The sequence below is a fragment of the Oncorhynchus gorbuscha genome, linkage group LG01 (assembly GCF_021184085.1).
Source record: "Oncorhynchus gorbuscha isolate QuinsamMale2020 ecotype Even-year linkage group LG01, OgorEven_v1.0, whole genome shotgun sequence".
Lineage (NCBI taxonomy): Eukaryota > Metazoa > Chordata > Actinopteri > Salmoniformes > Salmonidae > Oncorhynchus > Oncorhynchus gorbuscha.
This window is the reverse complement of record NC_060173.1, coordinates 34,186,424-34,202,703: the sequence shown is the minus strand read 5'-3', so window position 1 is coordinate 34,202,703 and position 16,280 is coordinate 34,186,424. Positions and strand designations below refer to the sequence as shown.

Sequence of the window (16,280 nt, the reverse complement as noted above, 5' to 3'; positions counted from 1 at the left end):
AACTGTATGTAGTTCATAAGGATGCATGACAGGATATTTGTGTAAATACACGAGTGAGAGACTGATTTATCTTATTGAGGGATCTATGTCATTTACTGTATTATCTCATTTGCATAATTGAAAGCGAGTGTGTGTCCTTGCACAATGCAACAGCCCTGCGCTTCTATTTTTGCTGCCCGAGCCCAGTAAGCAGGCTTGTCGGGTTGATTTGTGAGCTCGCTGTGAAAGAGCGGTCTAGAAGTGACAGTGGCGATCGCCCATGGCGGCCCGGGAGCCCTTAGTCTTACTGTGGAAAGGTCAGACTGTGACACCTCGAGCACCGCTCCCTTGCGCCGATATTTGTCCGGAGAGTCACGGCTGGCACCCAGTAAGCTTTCTCTGACAGAGCTCTCTCTTAATGAAGTGTGTTATCTGGAGCCTGAGTAATGACATGGAGGAGACTAATGCTCCCAGGGACACTTCCTCTGCCATCACAGGCCCAATGAGGAGAGCGCGAGTAACTGAGGCTGACTCAAGCAGTCCAAACTGCCTGGCCTGGCCTGAAGCTCTAGGGTCATACTGTTCTTAATTGTGATGGAGAGGGACATGATGTCGTCTTGTTCTCTGGACTGGAGAGATCCATCAAGATCCAATAGCAGCAGCAGCCATCAGGTTGTGTCCAGGCCCACAGCAGCATGTTACCCACAGCAGCATGTTACGCACGCATGGCCAGACAGCCAGACATTCCCAGCAGGCCTCAGTCCCCTCTGTGTCAGGAGCTCATTTAGGGAATCCGCTGCTGTTCACCCACACATCACATTGTGCTTGGCATGCTTTAATCGGGTGCATTTAAGGTCCACTGCACCCCATCTGTCAGACTACCAAAAATAGACATTTAGAGCTCTGACCACACTGAGGGCATCATGAAATTCTCTAGTTATTATGCAAATAGGGACAGTGAGAGATGGTAGATACAGTATATGGATGCTGTGGATAAACATTTGGATTAACCACATTATTTTCCTGACCAAGGCCACTAAATAGACTTCATTCCATTCCCATACTGCTATAGCGGGATACAGATTCTACATGAACTCAAGCAGAGATTTTCACATCCTTCACTGTGATGATGTTCTGTTAAACGTAGCTCCCAAACAGCGTTAGGTGGCTGACATGTTATCAATAGCAGTGTGACTGGTTTATCTGACACCTGATATACTTGACCTTGAAGCATGTTCCTTTGAGAGTTATGTTATGAGCTTATGAGTTTGATTGTGAGGAGCATGTGTGTTTACTGACCCTATTACTGAGCTCCATTAAATGGCCCCTAGTGAGCCAGTGGGGAGGGAGTGAGGTGGCACGTGAGGTCTGTTTTTCCCTGGCATAGGGAGGAAGGTGGAGAGGGAGAGGAGTGGAGCCAAAGATGGTAGATAAATTAAGATGTCTTACTCAGGCAGTTTATCATTGGGAAACAATGTCAAAGTCAAAAGTGGGCAAAAGTGGGCTTTCTCTCTCGCGTGCGCATGCTTTCCTACTTGAGCTCACGGTTCCTCCGTTATCTATGGCATGCTTACGCAAGAGAGGGAACGCCCACTTACACAGACAGGATTTTATTATATGGGAATTTTATTCTATGCCCAATAAGAGCTGGCTCGAGTCTACTTATTGTCCCATCCCCGCCCCCACCAGAAAAGTATTGCAAGGGAGATGTCTTGCTTTCTTTACCATCTCTGGTGGAGTGATCAGCGCCAACATTAATCTCTGTTCAATTCCTGGCACTGATTTATCACCTCCTCATCCAAATCACAGTTATTAGTTAGACTGGGAGTTGCAATCCTCTTAATATGTCACACACGTCATGCGTAGAAGACACTACATCAGCAGCTGCATGTGTACATCCACTTCAGCTATTAAAATGTAATGCACACCATAAAACACACACGTGTATATATATATGGACACACCTACTCATTCAAGGGTTTTTCTTTATTTTTGACTATTTTATACATTGTAGAATAATAGTGAAGACATCAAAACTATGAAATAACACATGGAATCATGTAGTTTTCATCTATATTTTTCATAGCTGTCTACATGTCACCACAGACCGACGCTGGCACTAAGACCGCACCAAATGAGGTGTATACCGCCATAAGGAAACAGGAAAACACTCATCCAGAGGCGGCGCTGGTGGTGCCAGGACAACAACCTCTCCCTCAACGTGATCAAGACAAAGGAGATAATTGTGGACTACAGGAAAAGGAGGACCGAGCACGCCCCCATTCTCATCAACGGTGCTGTAGTGGAACAGGTTGAGAGCTTCAAGTTCCTTGGCGTCCACATCACCAACAAACTAACATGGTCCAACCTCACCAAGACAGTCGTGAATAGGGCACGACAAAACCTTTCCCCCACAGGAGACTGAAAAGATTTGGGATGGGTCCTCAGATCCTCAAAAGGTTTTACTGCTGTACCATCGAGAGCATCCTGACGGGCTGCATCACTGCCTGGTATGGCAACTGCTCGGCCTCCGATTGCAAGGCACTACAGAGGGTAATGGATATGGCCCAGTACATCACCGGGGCCAAGCTTCCTGCCATCCAGGACCTCTATACCAGGCGTTGTCAGAGGAAGGCCCTAAAAATTGTCAAAGACTCCAACCACCCTAGTCAAAGACTGTTCTCTATGCTTCTAAACAGCTTCTACTCTCAAGCCATAAGACTCCTGAACATCTAATCAAATGGCTACTCAGACTATTTGCACCCTCCCCCCCTTCTACGCTGCTGCTACTGTTATTATCTATTTATAGTCATTTTAATAACTCTACCTACATGTACATATTACCTCAATTACATTGACAGTGGTGCCCCTGCACATTGACTCTGTACCGGTGCCCTGTATACAGCCCCACTTTTGTTATTTACTGCTGCTCTTTAATGATTTGTTATTCTTATCTCTACTTTTTTATGTATTTTCTTAAAACTGCATTGTTGGTAAATGGGTTGTAAGTAAGCATTTCACTGTAAGGTTGTATTCTGTTGTATTCAGCACATGTGACAAATACAATTTGATTTGTTACTGTATAAGAACAGGGTAATGAAACACGGTGCCAGTGTGTCAGTCCCAGTACACATGCTCATCACAGGACAAGTGCCATTCCTCTAGACTATAGTTAGATGACTGACACAGTGTTAACTCCGCTGACAGCCTGGCTGAGCCTGCAGTATAAAACTCTTAGGTTGTAGACTAGGTAGAGAGATGTATTAGTTGTCCGCCTGCTGAATGGATCACCACCCTGTTCCAATGAGCTGTAATCATCCCTGGTGTGTGCCTTTGCTAATACCAGCAGTCCTCACAAATGCCTGAGGGAAAACAACTTGTAATGGTGGTGTGCAATGTTTGTCGGAAGCTCAAATAACTTATCTTTCTGGAATAATTCAGAGAGTTTAGCTATTATTATGGAAAACATGTTGGTCTGAGCGATATTTTCAATGGTGATCAGTGCTGGGAGCTGGATAAGTCTTTCAGCGATGTGTCAGAGAGGGAGGGGAAAGGCTTGTGAAGGTGGGCAGTCTCCTGTCCTCTTCTATCCTCTCCTTCAATGTCTTCCCACTGGGCACAGACATCAGTTCAATGTCTAGTTTTGATTTTCATATGGTTGAGTTGTCAACTAATGTGAATCAAAGTGAAATCAGCCAAAAATGTCACTATGTCATGGACTTTTTTCAAATCAAGTCAGTTTTTCACGTTGATTCAACATCATCACATAGATTTTGGGGGATTGCAATGATGTGGAAACAACATTGATTCACCAATTTGTGCCAAGTGAGTTGACTTCTCTTTGATCTCCTATTAATGACTTTAAATCCATTCATACATCATTAATGCCTATAAATCTTCATACTTATACTGTGTGATACTTGATGTGCGTTGTTTGGTTATCAAGACCCAGTATCATATCACCCTCCCCGTCCCTGAGTCATCTCCCTGAACAAATGTCAGTCTAACCCAGCCAGTTGTCAGCACACTTAATTCATTCTCTCATTGTGCTTTAGCTATGGAGGTTTCTGGCCTAGACTCTGCAGGTGGCTGTAGTGGCTGTCATTAATATTGGATGAATCCTGGATATTTCCACAGGGTCTGGAAAATATGAAGCACATTCTGCTATCAGTAATTACCTCCCTCTTTCCCTCAAACTCACATTCTCCCTCATGTCCTCATGAAGTTGTTGAGTTCCTGGGCTGGGCCGGACCACTTGTTCCCTATCAGTGGGGATATTTCCTCAAAATGTCCTTTTAAGTTGTTAGTTGTGGTGTTTTCTTGTGTTCGCTGTGAGTTTCTCATGCTATTGTTTTTCCCTTATCTTGCAGCGGGATGCTAAAGGACAGTATCTGTTCGACCTCATCTGCCACCACCTGAATCTGCTGGAGAAGGACTACTTCGGCATCAGATATGTGGACCCAGACAAGCAGCGGGTGATTGAGTGTGTGTGTGTGTCTGTGTTGGATGAAGCATACTGCAGTGGAGGTGACCGTTTAAAGAGATACAGGGCCAGATTGAAGAAATGTTATTTTATTTATTTATATCAAGGCACAAGGCGAGACCCAGATGCAGACACAGGAGGCAGATGGTTGGAGTCTTACAATGTTTATAAATCCAAAGGGGTAGTCAAGAGAATGGTCGTGGACAGGCAAAAAGGTCTAAACCAGATCAGAGTCCAATAGGTACCGAAGGGCAGGCAGAATCAAGGTCAGGGCTGGCAGGATGATCGGGCAGACCAGAAAGTAGTCCAGAGTCAGGCAGGGCTCAGAACCGGGAGGACGATATAATAGAAAAGGAGTACGGGAAAAACACGTTGGTTGACTTGACTAAACATACAAGACGAACTGGCACAGAGAGACAGGAAACACAGGGATAAATACACTGGGGAAAATAAGCGATACCTGGAGGGGGAGGAGACAATAACAAGAACAGGTGAAACAGATATGGGGGCGTGACACTTTCATAACATACGCTTTTAGAGAGACACTCATACAATCATCATCAGCAGCAGCAGAGCACAGAGGGTTATTCCTCAGAGATGGCTTGTAGCTGCACTGCTTGATTCATGAAGAATTAACATGTGCTCACATTGTGTTTTAGCATCAGAGACAAGACCGGTCCTCCCCATCCTGCATTTCTTATGCTGCCACTCAGGGCTATTTCCGTGGTTGTTGTTGGGGTGAGGCGTTGGCGGAGAGAGGGAATTGATGGAGTGAATGTTGCCAGAAGGATGGGGGATGAATCAGTGCCTGATATACAGTGCCTTGCGAAAGTATTCAGCCCCCTTGAACTTTGCAACCTTTTGCCACATTTCAGGCTTCAAACATAAAGATATAAAACTGTATTTGTTTGTGAAGAATCAACAACAAGTGGGACACAATCATGAAGTGGAACGACATTTATTGGATATTTCAAACTTTTTTAACAAATCAAAAACTGTTAAGTTTTTGTTAATACTTTGTAGCGCCACATTTTGCTGTGATTACAGCTGTAAGTCGCTTGGGGTATGTCTCTATCAGTTTTGCACATCGAGAGGCTGAATTTTTTTCCCATTCCTCCTTGCAAAACAGCTCGAGCTCAGTGAGGTTGGATGGAGAGCATTTGTGAACAGCAGTTTTCAGTTCTTTCCACAGATTCTCGATTGGATTCAGGTCTGGACTTTTACTTGGCCATTCTAACACCTGGATATGTTTATTTTTTAACCATTCCATTGTAGATTTTGCTTTATGTTTTGGATCATTGTCTTGTTGGAAGACAAATCTCCGTTCCAGTCTCAGGTCTTTTGCAGACTCCATCAGGTTTTCTTCCAGAATGGTCCTGTATTTGGCTCCATCCATCTTCCCATCAATTTTAACCATCTTCCCTGTCCCTGCTGAAGAAAAGCAGGCCCAAAACATGATGCTGCCACCACCATGTTTGACAGTGGGGATGGTGTGTTCAGGGTGATGAGCTGTGTTGCTTTTACGCCAAAAATAACGTTTTGCATTGTTGCCAAAAAAGTTCAATTTTGGTTTCATCTGACCAGAGCACCTTCTTCCACATGTTTGGTGTGTCTCCCAGGTGGCTTGTGGCAAACTTTAAACGACACTTTTTAATGGATATCTATAAGAAATGGCTTTCTTCTTGCCACTCTTCCATAAAGGCCAGATTTGTGCAATATACGACTGATTGTTGTCCTATGGACAGAGTCTCCCACCTCAGCTGTAGATCTCTGCAGTTCATCCAGAGTGATCCTGGGCCTCTTGGCTGCATCTCTGATCAGTCTTCTCCTTGTATGAGCTGAAATTTTAGAGGGACGGCCAGGTCTGGGTAGATTTGCAGTGGTCTGATACTCCTTCCATTTCAATATTATCACTTGCACAGTGCTCCTTGGGATGTTTAAAGCTTGGGAAATATTTTTGTATCCAAATCCGGCTTTAAACTTCTTCACAACAGTATCTCGGACCTGCCTGGTGTGTTCCTTGTTCTTCATGATGCTCTCTGCGCTTTTAACAGACCTCTGAGACTATTACAGTGCAGGTGCATTTATACGGAGACTTGATTACACACAGGTGGATTGTATTTATCATCATTAGTCATTTAGGTCAACATTGGATCATTCAGAGATCCTCACTGAACTTCTGGAGAGAGTTTGCTGCACTGAAAGTAAAGGGGCTGAATCATTTTGCACGCCCAATTTTTCAGTTTTTGATTTGTTAAAAAAGTTTTAAATATCCAATAAATGTCGTTCCACTTCATGATTATGTCCCACTTGTTGTTGATTCTTCACAAAAAAATACAGTTTTATATCTTTATGTTTGAAGCCTGAAATGTGGCAAAAGGTCGCAAAGTTCAAGGGGGCCAAATACTTTCGCAAGGCACTGTACAGGCAAAACCAGAGTTACCTTCTGAACTGACCCTAGAGAGCACTGCCACTGCACAGTGTCTGCTTGTCTGTCTCGGCAGGCCCAGGCATGCTGGTGGTACAGTATTATAATTTGAAAGACCATCCATTACTGTCATTTATAGAGAGAGCTGTTATCTCTGTATGCCCTTACTGTTCAATTTGCTTCAGTATGATGATGATTTAATTATACAAATCAGGAACTGATAGCATTAATTATATGATTCTTGTCAGATTAGAGATGGATGTTGGATATGAACGGAGACATGCGTCAGTGTGTTTTAGGCATTTAACCTGCTTCATAGAGTGATATGAGCATGGTGTCAGTGTCATTGCAGGATTTTTAGATGCAGGATGTTTAGCTTTTTTCACACTTTGATCATATGTCTTTTTGTTGTTGATGCAGCATTGGTTGGAGGTCACAAAGTGTATTGCCAAGCAGATGAAATGTAAGTCTTCAGTGTCTTCCTCTTCATGCTATGATCATTCTGCTAATTGAGCAGTTATAGTTATCATCACCATGGCATCTTTAATGACGCATCATCTAATTTGACTAATGAATGTGCATTTGAATTCAAATGGTAGGAAGTTACTGTAATAGGATTTCAATAGATCTAGATTCTCCATTTGACTGGAAGGACAGAACTGTATGAATTGTCTCTTCCTAGCAAAAGATAATCCACACAAAAGGTCTCTCTCCCACTCTCTTGCAAATCATCATGAACTGTGTCTCCCTAATTGTGGATACAGAGCTTAAAGGGAAAATCCAGTCAACATCTATCTTTTGGTATTTGTTTTCATTAGTCCACTGTTGATACAGTCCCAAAATGTTTTTCATGCCAGCAGTCAAGTTTTCAAGATATTGGACTTTCAAGAAGCAAAGTGTCACCTTCCACATCATTATGATGATGCAAAACTATTTTTCCTTTAAGCGAGATTCCGTTTGCCTATTCTACTGTTTACCTTGTGATGATATGAAGTAAAGATTTACAGTAATCATTTGTCAGTGCCCCCTTCACAGATTGCTTAGTTCATGAGTGTTTAAATTGACTAGTCATTTTAAATTCTAACTTCATAGTGTCTGAATCAAACACATGTCAGGTTAGAACTATATGCTAGACACTTTTGCAAGGCGGTGCATTTAGAGCATTTTTTCGGTTAATCATTTAAACTGTGATCATGAAATGTTCCTGACTATTTGGTTCTCCATTTCCTTTGTTCCCCAGCCCAGCCTCCATTCACCATGTGTCTCAGAGTCAAGTTTTACCCCCCTGACCCCGCTGCTCTCAAAGAGGAAATCACCAGGTAGGACTTTGTGTGAAACTCAGCAAAGTAGAGAAAATGCCAACAACCACTCCCCCAGCCTCTAGTATGAAGAGGAAGTCAGGGAAAGCAGACATGAAAGCTTTGTGTTTAAAAATCTTCAATAACTTTTGCCTTTTCTAAAGCAGTTTCAAAGCAGCAGCTGGTGTTTATCACTTTTTCTCACACATTTCATTTTCCCCAGAAATGTTTGTGTTCTGAATGCACTGACAGTATTTTTTCCCAGACATTATTGAAGGGCCTCTATAATAAAAGAGCACTTCATCTAAAAACAGTGCGATAAATAAAATAAAAAGACAGTGCTGTTTGAAGTTGAGATGTATGTAAAAAGCCTTCCTAAGTAAGCTTGTGAGCGAGCCTGCACCCTGAAGTAGAATGGCTGCTAAATTGCGAGGTTGTGTAGCTGTGCTCTGCGTTGGTCTCTCTGGCTTGCTGACTGCTGAGGGAAAGAGGAAGACTGAGGGTCAATTACGGCTAGCAGACTCCTCTAAATGATACATGATTAGCTTCCAGCTAGCTCAGATTAGAATCACTTATGCATTTCTTCGCCTGACTCCCTCATTCCCTGTGCAGTCTGCAATGAGGTCACCCAGAAAAGCCTCTCTGTGCCCTCAATAGGGCTTTTAAACGCCCTCTGATACTCTCTGATTTCAACCACTTGATGATGACATTAAAGAAGCAAGTACATGTGCAATTGAGTATGAGTGTGTTTATTGTGTCTGTGCATTAGTACATGTGTGTTTGCTAATGTCTATTACAATTTGTGTATTTGTTAAAAGGAGGCACACCAACCTAGCCTGTTTGAATCATGTGGTTGCCATCTCATATTCATTACCGTCCAGGGAGTCTACACTTAGGTGTGATGAAATGAACACAGAATGCAGAGTGCAGATAATGAATTATGTGAATTATGAATGGATGGAGAGAGGGGAGGAGGCGAGAAGGAGAGTGAAGGCTGAGGAAAAGAGAAATATAGTTAGCAAGAGATATGATGAGAGTGGTAGGGCAGGATAGACCACCTCATACTAGAGAGAGGAAGAGATATGATGAGAGATATGATGAGAGTGGTAGGGCAGGATAGACCACCTCATACTAGAGAGAGGAAGAGATATGATGAGAGTGGTAGGGCAGGATAGACCACCTCATACTAGAGAGAGGAAGAGATATGATGAGAGATATGATGAGAGTGGTAGGGCAGGATAGACCACCTCATACTAGAGAGAGGAAGAGATATGATGAGAGTGGTAGGGCAGGATAGACCACCTTATACTAGAGAGAGGAAGAGATATGATGAGAGTGGTAGGGCAGGATAGACCACCTCATACTAGAGAGAGGAAGAGATATGATGAGAGATATGATGAGAGTGGTAGGGCAGGATAGACCACCTCATACTAGAGAGAGGAAGAGATATGATGAGAGATATGATGAGAGTGGTAGGGCAGGATAGACCACCTCATACTAGAGAGAGGAAGAGATATGATGAGAGATATGATGAGAGTGGTAGGGCAGGATAGACCACCTCATACTAGAGAGAGGAAGAGATATGATGAGAGATATGATGAGAGTGGTAGGGCAGGATAGACCACCTCATACTAGAGAGAGGAAGAGATATGATGAGAGTGGTAGGGCAGGATAGACCACCTCATACTAGAGAGAGGAAGAGATATGATGAGAGTGGTAGGGCAGGATAGACCACCTCATACTAGAGAGAGGAAGAGATATGATGAGAGATATGATGAGAGTGGTAGGGCAGGATAGACCACCTCATACTAGAGAGAGGAAGAGATATGATGAGAGATATGATGAGAGTGGTAGGGCAGGATAGACCACCTCATACTAGAGAGAGGAAGAGATATGATGAGAGATATGATGAGAGTGGTAGGGCAGGATAGACCACCTCATACTAGAGAGAGGAAGAGATATGATGAGAGATATGATGAGAGTGGTAGGGCAGGATAGACCACCTCATACTAGAGAGAGGAAGAGATATGATGAGAGTGGTAGGGCAGGATAGACCACCTCATACTAGAGAGAGGAAGAGATATGATGAGAGTGGTAGGGCAGGATAGACCACCTCATACTAGAGAGAGGAAGAGATATGATGAGAGTGGTAGGGCAGGATAGACCACCTCATACTAGAGAGAGGAAGAGATATGATGAGAGATATGATGAGAGTGGTAGGGCAGGATAGACCACCTCATACTAGAGAGAGGAAGAGATATGATGAGAGATATGATGAGAGTGGTAGGGCAGGATAGACCACCTCATACTAGAGAGAGGAAGAGATATGATGAGAGTGGTAGGGCAGGATAGACCACCTCATACTAGAGAGAGGAAGAGATATGATGAGAGATATGATGAGAGTGGTAGGGCAGGATAGACCACCTCATACTAGAGAGAGGAAGAGATATGATGAGAGTGGTAGGGCAGGATAGACCACCTCATACTAGAGAGAGGAAGAGATATGATGAGAGATATGATGAGAGTGGTAGGGCAGGATAGACCACCTCATACTAGAGAGAGGAAGAGATATGATGAGAGTGGTAGGGCAGGATAGACCACCTCATACTAGAGAGAGGAAGAGATATGATGAGAGTGGTAGGGCAGGATAGACCACCTCATACTAGAGAGAGGAAGAGATATGATGAGAGTGGTAGGGCAGGATAGACCACCTCATACTAGAGAGAGGAAGAGATATGATGAGAGTGGTAGGGCAGGATAGACCACCTCATACTAGAGAGAGGAAGAGATATGATGAGAGATATGATGAGAGTGGTAGGGCAGGATAGACCACCTCATACTAGAGAGAGGAAGAGATATGATGAGAGTGGTAGGGCAGGATAGACCACCTCATACTAGAGAGAGGAAGAGATATGATGAGAGATATGATGAGAGTGGTAGGGCAGGATAGACCACCTCATACTAGAGAGAGGAAGAGATATGATGAGAGATATGATGAGAGATATGATGAGAGTGGTAGGGCAGGATAGACCACCTCATACTAGAGAGAGGAAGAGATATGATGAGAGTGGTAGGGCAGGATAGACCACCTCATACTAGAGAGAGGAAGAGATATGATGAGAGTGGTAGGGCAGGATAGACCACCTCATACTAGAGAGAGGAAGAGATATGATGAGAGTGGTAGGGCAGGATAGACCACCTCATACTAGAGAGAGGAAGAGATATGATGAGAGTGGTAGGGCAGGATAGACCACCTCATACTAGAGAGAGGAAGAGATATGATGAGAGTGGTAGGGCAGGATAGACCACCTCATACTAGAGAGAGGAAGAGATATGATGAGAGATATGATGAGAGTGGTAGGGCAGGATAGACCACCTCATACTAGAGAGAGGAAGAGATATGATGAGAGATATGATGAGAGTGGTAGGGCAGGATAGACCACCTCATACTAGAGAGAGGAAGAGATATGATGAGAGATATGATGAGAGTGGTAGGGCAGGATAGACCACCTCATACTAGAGAGAGGAAGAGATATGATGAGAGATATGATGAGAGTGGTAGGGCAGGATAGACCACCTCATACTAGAGAGAGGAAGAGATATGATGAGAGATATGATGAGAGTGGTAGGGCAGGATAGACCACCTCATACTAGAGAGAGGAAGAGATATGATGAGAGATATGATGAGAGTGGTAGGGCAGGATAGACCACCTCATACTAGAGAGAGGAAGAGATATGATGAGAGATATGATGAGAGTGGTAGGGCAGGATAGACCACCTCATACTAGAGAGAGGAAGAGATATGATGAGAGATATGATGAGAGTGGTAGGGCAGGATAGACCACCTCATACTAGAGAGAGGAAGAGATATGATGAGAGTGGTAGGGCAGGATAGACCACCTCATACTAGAGAGAGGAAGAGATATGATGAGAGATATGATGAGAGTGGTAGGGCAGGATAGACCACCTCATACTAGAGAGAGGAAGAGATATGATGAGAGATATGATGAGAGTGGTAGGGCAGGATAGACCACCTCATACTAGAGAGAGGAAGAGATATGATGAGAGTGGTAGGGCAGGATAGACCACCTCATACTAGAGAGAGGAAGAGATATGATGAGAGATATGATGAGAGTGGTAGGGCAGGATAGACCACCTCATACTAGAGAGAGGAAGAGATATGATGAGAGTGGTAGGGCAGGATAGACCACCTCATACTAGAGAGAGGAAGAGATATGATGAGAGTGGTAGGGCAGGATAGACCACCTCATACTAGAGAGAGGAAGAGATATGATGAGAGATATGATGAGAGTGGTAGGGCAGGATAGACCACCTCATACTAGAGAGAGGAAGAGATATGATGAGAGTGGTAGGGCAGGATAGACCACCTCATACTAGAGAGAGGAAGAGATATGATGAGAGTGGTAGGGCAGGATAGACCACCTCATACTAGAGAGAGGAAGAGATATGATGAGAGATATGATGAGAGTGGTAGGGCAGGATAGACCACCTCATACTAGAGAGAGGAAGAGATATGATGAGAGTGGTAGGGCAGGATAGACCACCTCATACTAGAGAGAGGAAGAGATATGATGAGAGTGGTAGGGCAGGATAGACCACCTCATACTAGAGAGAGGAAGAGATATGATGAGAGTGGTAGGGCAGGATAGACCACCTCATACTAGAGAGAGGAAGAGATATGATGAGAGTGGTAGGGCAGGATAGACCACCTCATACTAGAGAGAGGAAGAGATATGATGAGAGTGGTAGGGCAGGATAGACCACCTCATACTAGAGAGAGGAAGAGATATGATGAGAGTGGTAGGGCAGGATAGACCACCTCATACTAGAGAGAGGAAGAGATATGATGAGAGATATGATGAGAGTGGTAGGGCAGGATAGACCACCTCATACTAGAGAGAGGAAGAGATATGATGAGAGTGGTAGGGCAGGATAGACCACCTCATACTAGAGAGAGGAAAATCAAATCAAATTTTATTTGTCACATACACATGGTTAGCAGATGTTAATGCAAGTGTAGCGAAATGCTTGTGCTTCTAGTTCCAACAATGCAGTGATAACCAACAAGTAATCTAACTAACAATTCCAAAACTACTGTCTTATACACAGTGTAAGGGGATAAAGAATATGTACATAAGGATATATGAATGAGTGATGGTACAGAGCAGCATACAGTAATGGTATCGAGTACAGTATATACATATGAGATGAGTATGTAGACAAAGTAAACAAATTGGCATAGTTAAAGTGGCTAGTGATACATGTATTACATAAGGATGCAGTCGATGATGTAGAGTACAGTATATACGTATGCATATGAGATGAATAATGTAGGGTAAGTAACATTATATAAGGTAGCATTGTTTAAAGTGGCTAGTGATATATTTACATCATTTCCCATCAATTCCCATTATTAAAGTGGCTGGAGTTGGGTATTGATGGGAAATGATGTAAGAGTGAAGAGTGGAAGAGTGAAAGGAGAGGAAATAATCAATGACACTGAAGTTTTCTTCAATATAGTTTCCTCATTAATCGCATACTGAAGCGATACTGGACAATATATGGTACACAGGTTAGACCACACAATGAGGGAAGAGGATAGAGATGGGTCAAATATTCATTTCAATTCACAGCTTTTCTTCACCAAATCTACCGACAGCAGAGATGTGAAAGGCAAGCAGAAAATACTAAATAAATGTAGGGCAGACAATTGACAGCATCAGCCATTTAACTGGAGTCACCCAAAGAGAGAAAAGGAAATAGATTTTTTTAGCACCTATGGATCCTTAAGTGACATACTATTAGCTGTTGTGAAGCTGGCCTAGATGACAAAATTACAGCCGAGGATATGTACACTACTGTTCAAAAGTTTGGGGTCACTAAGAAATGTCCTTGTTTTTGAAGAAATTGCCATTTTTTGTCCATTAAAATAACATCAAATTGATCAGTGTAGACATTGTTAGTGTATTGGAAACATAGATGGAAACGGCTGATTTTGAATGGAATTTCTGCATAGGCGTACAGAGGCCCATTATCAGCAATCACTCCAAAGTGTTCCAATGGCACGTTGTGTTAGCTAATCCAAGTTGATCATCTTAAAAGGCTAATTGATCATTAGAAAACTATTTTGCAATTATGTTACAGCTGAAAACTGTTGTCCTGATTAACAAAGCAATAAAACTGGCCTTCTTTAGACTAGTTGAGTATCTGGAGCATCAGAATTTGTGGATTCGATTACAGGCTGAAAATGTCCAGAAAAAAAAACTTTATTCTTAAACTTGTCAGTCTATTCTTGTTCTGAGAAATGAAGGCTATTCCACGTGAGAAATTGCCAAGAAACTGAAGATCACGTACAATGCTGTGTACTACTCCCTTCACAGAACAGCACAAACTGGCTCTAACCAGAATAGAAAGAGGACTGGGAGGCAGCTTGAAGCTGCCAGTTGAGGACTTGTGAGGCATCTGTTTCTCAAACTAGACACTCTAATGTACCTGTCCTCTTGCTCAGTCGTGCACTGGGTCATCCCACTCCTCATTCTATATTCCATAAAAAATCTGCCAGCTACAATAGTCATTTACAACATTAACAATGTCTACACTGTATTTCTGATCAATTTGGTGTAATTTTAAAGGACAAAAAAGTTAGCTTTTCTTTAAAAGAACAAAGACATTTGACCCCAAACTTTTGAACGGTAGTGTATATTCTTCTCATTCACATGCATGGGTTCTCCTGGGCTCATTTTGGTGTTGGTTGTTGGAAGTTGGTATCAGGGGAATCTGGGGTCCGTTGGGTCGTTTCTCCCACTGTTTCTATCACGTGTTACATTCACTTCAGAATCAATAAATGGGCAATCCTGTACTGTAACCATTGGTAACACCTGCTTTGTTCCAGGTGTTAGTCTCAGTCTGCAGCCAGTGTAGCTGCTGTATCTGTCAGGACAGTGCTGCTGTGTTCTGGGAAGCTCTGGTCTTGTCTGGATTCTAATCTGGAGGCTTGAACAGAAACACAGTCAGTCGACAATAGCAGCAGTTTGCCTCAGGGCATCCCCTACCAAACCCTGTCCCCAACATCTTTTGAGATTTATCTGTGGCGATGTCTTGTTGTTGCAATAGATCTAAAAAATAAGTGTGGTCTATAATGTTGATGAATCTCATTAAAGTAGACAGGTGACTGAGATCCATGACCTCTGACCTTCTTCACCCACTCTGTTCTGGTCCCAGATATTTAGTCTTCCTGCAGATCAAGAGAGATCTGTACCACGGCCGCCTCCTGTGTAAGACGACGGATGCTGCCATGCTGGCTGCCTTCATCCTGCAAGGTACAGTGACAGGACCTGACAGGCTGGATTTGCTTGCCCCACTCTCTGCACTGCACCTTCACATAACTTCTCTGCTAGTCACTCCACCATAGAGATGAATACCAGCCGGGGAAAAAAACACCTGGATTTCTCATAAGGATGTAGTTATCACTTTGTAAATTATATGCCCTGAGGGATTCTTACTTCCATATTGACTGATCTCTACTGTATACTAAAAAGCATTAAATTAAAATGTTAATGCAGACAACACGTGCACCTCCATACTAATTTACACTGTAAAACCATAGCTGACAAAGAAAGATGGGACAGCTGATAAGTAAGATCAATGCTTTGAATGCTAAACGTGAATTTCATGCTAGATTGTAAGCCTGATTATCAGGCGTCTTGCTCTCAGCAGTATCGTTAGCTGTGTAAGCATGGAGCTCACACGCAGAAGACCCTCGAGAGGCAGGCAGGCTGTATGTTTGAGGGGTACGGCGAGCGAGTCGAAGTGCAGTGTTAGGAGAAAGAGAAGGCAGGTCCTTTGGCAGGTGCACTGGCTCTGTTCATGAGGAGGTGCTGCCTGATCACCCCCTCGTCCTCGCTCACTGAGGGAAAGGATTGTCAGAGCCACCTGAGGGAGCTCAGTGTGGTATGAAGTCACAAATAAACCACAGCAACCCTGGGCCAGTTTAACTTGTCGTCATTAAGAGCTCTGCTGACATACAGCACAAGCTGCCTGTGAACTAACAACACCTCGGGAAGGGTGCCAG

General features: G+C 43.3%; 1 protein-coding gene across 3 annotated transcripts in view; it reads left to right on the top strand.

Annotated features, from left to right (window-relative positions):
- LOC124036434 (FERM domain-containing protein 5) overlaps nucleotides 1-16,280 on the top strand; it is a 113,453-nt gene that overhangs the window by 82,877 nt on the left and 14,296 nt on the right. For all 3 annotated transcript variants that reach the window (XM_046351032.1, XM_046351042.1, XM_046351023.1), the window contains exons 2-5: nucleotides 4,350-4,454; nucleotides 7,311-7,353; nucleotides 8,131-8,209; nucleotides 15,431-15,528. In XM_046351032.1, coding sequence (XP_046206988.1) covers nucleotides 4,350-4,454; nucleotides 7,311-7,353; nucleotides 8,131-8,209; nucleotides 15,431-15,528 — 325 coding nt within the window. The remainder of the gene's footprint in view (nucleotides 1-4,349; nucleotides 4,455-7,310; nucleotides 7,354-8,130; nucleotides 8,210-15,430; nucleotides 15,529-16,280) is intronic.